The 7554-nt window shown below is 35.9% G+C and overlaps 2 protein-coding genes across 4 annotated transcripts in view; both read right to left on the bottom strand.

The window, feature by feature from the left end:
- LOC106883299 (uncharacterized) overlaps window positions 1–5413 on the bottom strand; it is an 11640-nt gene extending 6227 nt beyond the window's left edge. Inside the window, exons 1-3 of one of the 3 annotated variants that reach the window (XM_052977998.1) lie at window positions 5053–5413; window positions 1735–1780; window positions 883–921 (exon numbers count right to left, since the gene is read on the bottom strand). In XM_052977998.1, coding sequence (XP_052833958.1) covers window positions 883–921; window positions 1735–1780 — 85 coding nt within the window. In that variant the 5' untranslated portion in view covers window positions 5053–5413. Of the gene's footprint in view, window positions 1–882; window positions 922–1734; window positions 1781–2637; window positions 3158–3189; window positions 3303–5052 lie in introns of those variants that run through there. The other 2 variants (XM_052977997.1, XM_052977999.1) reach the window with 2 other exon arrangements.
- A 1621-nt stretch (window positions 5414–7034) lies between these two features.
- Window positions 7035–7346, bottom strand: LOC106877986 (histone H4). Its single transcript, XM_052977815.1, has one exon. It carries the CDS (start codon window positions 7344–7346, stop codon window positions 7035–7037), a length of 312 nt encoding a protein of 103 aa, XP_052833775.1.
- Window positions 7347–7554: the final 208 nt, after the last annotated feature.

Genomic DNA, 7554 nt, shown 5'->3' with positions numbered 1-7554 from the left:
AGCATTACATTTGACTGAGTAATTTGAATGCTAAAGGGTTAATATTTTTGCCATGGAAATTAAGAGGTAAAATGTGCAAAATAGATTATCAAAATAAATTAAACATCTTATTACACTTAACCTAACGAGATTGAACTTAATGAGATTTATGTTTACTGAGACATGGTTTCATCAGACGTGGGTGTATGTCTGATTAAACCATGTCTCTATCCAATTACACCCACCCCACTTATTTTAACCTCTCGACACCTGGTATGCTCTTCAGTCAGGGCTTTTTCCTTCCACTTTCTTTGCCTTCACAGTTACTTGGCGACTTACTAATGTTGGTGCCATGTAAAAAAAGCCTCCAGTACTCTGTAAAATGTTTGGCATTAAAAAGGGGCAACGAATTCTGCATGAAACATGGACATTGAATGATGATGACAAACATCATAACCACAATCCTATTTAGAATGACTATCATAATCGCAGCTACATGGTAACCAATTCAGTGGTGGTGCAATAAAGAAAAGCAGCCACTACATGTTGTAAAGTGGTGGGTGTTAGAAAGGTCATCAAGGAATAGAAGTCTTGCCAATGCATGGAATGGCGCTCACCACAATGCTGTGGCTTGTTGGATCCATGGCAAGAATGAAGGTGGCCATCCTATATGAATCTCCACAAGCCATCATGACCCTGGTTGAAAACCCCTGCTCCAGTGCATTCCCTGATGTGAGTTTCTGGCTCTTTAGCCTTTCTCAATGGTCAAAATAAAAACATTTTAAGAAACCAAAAAGCAAAACTGACTAAAAGCTATGAGTTAAGAGAAAGAAATAGAAGACAGAACTGAAAAGATAGTGTCTAGTTTAAAAGGAGAAAAAAAAGGTTTGTGAATTTACTTACCACTTTGGGTGATTTTATAAGTGTTTGCACTTGTCAAACCTGTAAAAGATGAAAACAAAAGTTTACAGATGCTAGTAGTGTAGCAAAGGGGAAATCTGAAAAAGGAAGATGGGTCGGTGGCACATGAAAGTACTGAGGTATGTAGACATGTATGAGTAAATAGAGGGAGTTGGTAGTAAAAGTAGGAGTAGGAAGTACTAAGATGATCAGGTAAGAATTCAAAGTATGAGGACGGGGTCCTTTGTAAAGGGGTATGTGCTGGGTAGCAGGAATGTGTAAAGGTAATCTTAAGGAAATATTTAGAATGGGGGAGGTGGTATTAGTGGAAGTGATATGTCACTAGTGCAACTAAGTTGTAACTTAAGGTTAATCGTAATCAAGGAATTACATAGATTTAACATAATCAGCAAACAATGAATAGGATCTGTGTTTACATGAGAGGATTGCATCTGAGAATTTATTAAATAATGAGGGGTTGTGGTTTTGAAAGATAGTGGGTGATTCTTATAAACAATGCCAAGATTAGTGTTGTATGGGGTGGGTGTGATGGCTCACTGTTAATCAACTAGGGAATGTTTTGGGACCTGAGGTTCTGTATATAAGTTGTTAATGAGGTAGATAGTTTATAAGTTGGATTGTGGTGGAAAATCATAAATTTTCCAAAAATTTCTTCCAATAAAATGCATCATTTCTAAAGCTGTGGTGAAAACAAAATTGGAAAAATCCTTGTCAAAACAAAGAAAATCCAACTTATGTGAGTGACCCATTCCAGACCTCTGTGCACCTGAGTAGGTTTGCCTTAACAAAAATAAGTTATGGAAAAAAATAGAATAAAAAAAAAATAAAACTTACAAAATATTGCAGACAAAGAGCAGAGCAGGTACCAAACGGCCATCATCTGAAAAAATAATTTTCAAAAGCTGCAAAATAACAAAGTTTATAGCCCAGGGTCCGCTGCAGGTCAGGTTGAGAAAAACAAACTGTCGCGATAACATACCAATGTGGCTGGAATGCAAGCTTCTTACCACACAGCCATCCTAGATTGCTTTAAAGAAATAAGCTGCAAAATAACTACATAAACCTAATTAGCAATCTTAATTATTTCAAGCTGTTATAATTGATGATGATGACTGCTTTAAATATAACGAGTGAAATACCATAAATATCTTTTATAAAACGTTTACATTATTTAATTGAAATAAGCTAATTAACATTCTTTTTCTTAATTATTTCAAGCGATCCACTGTAAATTAAAACTGCATACATGAATAAATAACATAACAATATTTGGCCACAAGAATTTTTTTAAGGAAATCTTTGTGGAAAGGTAGCCTTATGGTTGCGCGTACACAATTTTGTGTGTGTGTATATATGTAAATTCTACACTGAAGATTAAGTAGGTACAGATAGAGTGTCCAACAGTTTTATTTAACTCTGGGAAATTTATGATGCTGAACAGTTCAAACATCTGACTTTCTTTTATATCGGATGTAGTCAACTCTGAAAACGAAAAATTATTTTTGCTTCGCCTAAGCTAATTAAGCACGGAGAAGTGTATGCGTATCTGGATTTTACAGAATCAAATAAAGCAAATACGAATGATCCCTAGCCACTTTCATACACATACAAAAAAGATGGGCTTTTAGTGAAAGTGTTTTGGAATGGGGGTGGGGGACAATTTTCGGAAATTCCAACAGAGTCCACTTAAACTCCAGGAAAATGAATATTTTTTCGTGAAATTTTCTACAAATATACCTTGATGTATGTACATTTCGAGCATGTAGGAATTTTGAAGGAAACAACTGCAGGTTATTTTTGAGAAGCGTTCCCCACTCGGTGGTGTTTCGGAGCAAGTCGTCCATAATTGTTTCATTTTTCTCTATTATGTGCGTATGTGCATCCGTAGATTTCTCTGTAGTTATGTCCTGTTCTCTCCTACTTCTCTACTAGAAACGTTTACTTTGGAATTTACTTCTATTGAGAAAAAAAATCGTGTGCATGTTATTTTTAACGTAAGTTTTCTTATGACGCCTTCTCTTTCCTGCGTATTGCTTCATTAGTGTATCTAACTGTTTTTGTGTGTTTCTGAAATGGCTTATAAACACCAGCACACGATCTAAGATTAAGTCACTTGCTATGTGAGTACATCTCCAGAAATTCTTTCGTTTTCAATATATATATATATATTATCGTTTGTTATTGTTTATATTTTGAATTACATAATCTACCAAAATCTTATAAGTGCTTAGGGCCTCGATGAGTCTTAATCCGGCCCTGCCCAACAGGAAAGAAAAAAAAAACATTTACCCGAGAACTAGTATTGCGTGACATTTGCTGTTCACTATTTTATGATGTAAGATTCTGCACCAATAGAATGCAAACATGGTAGGCGTGTACGTAGTAAGAGGAGTCGTATACATACATAAAAATACATATCATACATACGGGCTCACACAGTCCTATACATACATACATTCACATATACATACTTTTCAGAGTGTCTTAATTAAGATTATATCGCAAATTGAAGGGAAAAGGAAAATAGTTTCAAGTTTCATTTTCTATATATATATGTTACGTGTACTAATATATATGGGTTAATGTTAGGGTTACTGTTAGAGATAGAGAGAGAAAGCGAGAGATAATTTGCATGTGTTCTTAAGAGAGGTGCAAAGAGAGATAACTGGCATGTGTTCTTAAGAGAGGGGGTCCCTGCTGTCTGCTACCTAACAAATCAAAGCTGTCGCTGACTAACATCCTTTCCCTCTTTCATTACGGAAATTGCCGAATTGATGTAAACAAACGCTCAAGCAAAAAGGAGGGTTGGTATCGAAAGATCACCGTTTCATTTTCTATATATATATATGTGACGTGTGCTAATATATATGGGTACGAGCCCGCCAATTTGTTTTTAAATATATTCGATTCAAATGTAATTGCAATCTACACACTCTGCAATGTATTTTGGCTAAATTTCGATGAGTACTATACTTGTCAAAAAAAAAATCGTCGCTTTCCGTAAAATCTTATAATTTTTTTTATATATGTGGGGGCGTGGATTTTTTGAAGTCGGTGTAAAAGCGACTGTATATGCCAGATAGTGGCAGAGGTGAGAGAATATATCAAACATAAATTGAAAACAAAACACAAAGGATATCGTGGTACACATGTTTCAAACTTTATAAACAATCTGTTATTACATCACCATAGGTATATTATTGATATAAAAGATGGTTTAAAACTCTCTTCAGCAGCCAACAATTTTTAGTCCAAAGATTACATCACAAAAGAAAAAGTACACTTAGTATTATCCATTATAATAGGTTTATCACATCCCTTTAAAAAGGTATATTTGTATAGAGGTTCGTTGGATTTCAAAAATCTGCCCATACTGTACCACTATTCAGCATAGAGTGAATGTTAAATAGATTGGATTGAGTTTATATTTAACTGGCGTGTATAAGATAGAAAGAAAAGAAAAAAGGTAAAAAATAAAGTATAAAAATAAAAGTAAAAATAAGGATAATAAAGTTAGATACATATATAAATAAGATTTAGCAAAACTGGAATAAAGTAACAAAGGAAATAAAAACAAAGTATAATAAGAGATAAAATGCTATAGAATTGAGAACAGGATGTTGGCTTGGATGAGATGTTAGTGGTCACAAATAATTTTTTAGCTAGACCACTCGTTGAAATGTAGATTAAGGTTGTAATTTGATATCATTGTGATGAATGGTCAGTGACCATCCCAAACACACCACTAAAAATTCTTAGCTTTATAAACTTATCTATACACTAACTTAGAAGTCACAGTATATGTATATGTGTGTATATAGACACGCCCTCATCCAGATACATTCGCCAACATACTAGAGCGTATACATGTACACCTCGTTATGCATAGCTCGACATACATGAATATACGCATACATCTCCACACATATCTTACAGTTACACCCTAGTAACCATATACATACACTTATATATCCACATATCCTTAAGCAAACGTACAGATATAGATATATCTCCATGCATAGTATCCGGATACATGAACGCACGTACAAGTGTATGTATACCTTGTTTTTGAGTACGTAACAGTTATATCTAATATATTATTCTCAATAGATTGAGTTACATATATTTAAAACACATAGCTATGGCACTTACCCACTACTCCTGCTCCTTATCACAGATTGTTTGATATGCTCTGGTGATATTTGTTACGTCAATATTTCTGCTTCAGCAACTCAGCACAGGGAATCGTAGCTATTTCCTTTGTAGTAACGCCTGCGTAGAATAAAACAAGCAAGCGTTTCCCGCTCAATTCATTCTCATTCTCGCTGGCCAGCGATTGAGCATGGACGTGTTTAAAAGCTGTCCCTACATCTTTCGGTCTTATACTCGACAGCTCGTTATTCTCACCTCTAAAGATGTATAACTAAATATATGTATGTTTTACCAATTCAGCGTTCCGTCTATTTCTTTAATTTTATAGTAGAAAGTCACGTATACAATCTAAAGATGTATAACCCACTTTCTACTAAACCTTTGACTTGTAAACAGAATCAAACAGGAAATAACACTTACTGACCAAAGACTAAAATAAAACGTTTGTTGTACAGTTTAAATGATTAAAGCATATGACTGTTGATTGTGCATCCATATATAGAACTATAAAAAAACAGCTATTTGGAAAATCAAGCTACTTGAATATGAAGCTGTGAAAATAGTTACGAGAGTAGAATTTACCAAGGACTGAAGTAATCAGGTCCCAATTCCCTCTAGCAGGTTCTCAAACAGTTTTATTTACACTATACACAGGGGTGAAGTGCGTTGCTCTTTGTAGCCATCTCATGCACTGTGAGTTCGCCGTTCTTCGTTACGCGGGCCCATTGCCTCAGGAGACACGACAAGCCTATTAGCCTAGAGGCCCAGCCAGAGAAATGTGTTCTGCAAGTGCTCACGGGTTAAAGAGAGGGCGAATCTTGTTGCTGGGCCCTTTTATCCATTAGAATGTCATTCTAACAAGCTTCAAAAGTAAACCTGCTTAGTTTTCTGTTCATCGAATACCGGTCCTTTTCAGGACCACCCATATTCTCATGAAAGTTAATTCCGATTCTCTGATTTGCGATCTATTTTCTCCGAATTAATTTCTGCGATAGAATGGATTGGGGGAGGAAACGTACGATTTGTGTACATCGAAGCACAGGTATTTATAATTTTTTTAAAGAAAAAATACGGGAAAACTCGGATCTGGTGAATTTTCCGAGTGGTCTTTTAGAAACACCTAAATAGGAAAATGAAATGCAATTAAAAAAAGTATAGAACATACAAGATGATGTATGCAAAAAATTTCATTCATCCATTTTTATTGTTCTAAAAAAGCCGCGAATATATATAAACAAACGTTTGCAAATTCTTTTTAATCACATTTTTTTTGCCCCGTCTGATACCTCCCTTATTTTCATATTTTCGGTCAATTACTTACAAGTTCTCAGTCACCAATGATCGAATATATATAAACAAACATGTTTGCAAAGCGAATATATATAAACAAACATGTTTGCATCTTAACAACCGTCTGATACCTTCCTTATTTTCATATTTTTAGTTAGATATTTTCAGACTTCCCCATATTGAATCAGAACGTCAAACGCGTGCAGTCAGCCGCTAACACCTGAAGTAGAAACAGTACTATATTTTTTTTATTTAAATATATTTTTTCCATCGTCTTCAGCATAATGAATGGAACGACAACATAGCTCATTAACGATATTTGCCGAGACACAGCCGTCCGATGGGACAGATTTTTTCCACTGCTGAACGATCGATTAGTTGGCACAAATATTAGTTTTCATTTTCTCTCGTCCCTATTAGATCGTGATTGCAAGTGTCCAGAAATAATTGATTTACCGATATAAAACGTAAATTGTTTAGAGTAAACATTTCGTAAAGGATCGATCAAGTGCATTGAGCGGATGTGATCATCCATCCATGTTTTCCGGAAAAGGGTGCACCTTGAAAACCACTAGCTGCAAATTAACGCCTAAACAAAATGAAGCACATCGATTTAGAAGAGCTGACTTAAATTAAATAGTAGGTGGCCTTGAAAAGGGCCGGTATGTTTGAAGAAGCCTAAAATTCTAAGCTTAACCTCCAAATCCGTACAGAGTTCTGCCCTGTCTCTTCAGAGCATAGACGACATCCATAGCAGTGACGGTCTTCCTTTTGGCATGCTCGGTGTAGGTGACGGCATCACGGATGACATTCTCAAGAAATACCTTCAATACACCACGGGTCTCTTCGTAGATCAAACCAGAGATACGCTTGACACCACCTCGACGAGCCAGACGACGGATAGCGGGCTTGGTGATACCCTGGATGTTATCTCTCAACACCTTCCTGTGACGCTTGGCGCCTCCTTTTCCCAATCCTTTTCCTCCTTTACCACGTCCACTCATGATTATTTCTTGCGAGTAAGATACACAATAATCTCCGAATTTACGTAGACGTATATAGTTACACTTAAACGGACGTAGCAGAAAACATCTCGATAAATAAGTCACGTGCTCTGAAGCCGCGAATAAGCAGTGTCATATCAGCAGCAGTCTCGGTTTGGCGGGCAGCTGTCATTTGGAAATCTAAGAAAGCTATCTTCCCGCCCGATTT

This window comes from Octopus bimaculoides, chromosome 29, assembly GCF_001194135.2.
Source record: "Octopus bimaculoides isolate UCB-OBI-ISO-001 chromosome 29, ASM119413v2, whole genome shotgun sequence".
Taxonomy (NCBI): domain Eukaryota; kingdom Metazoa; phylum Mollusca; class Cephalopoda; order Octopoda; family Octopodidae; genus Octopus; species Octopus bimaculoides.
The sequence above is the reverse complement of the archived record's forward strand: the minus strand, read 5'-3'. Positions and strand labels throughout refer to the sequence as shown.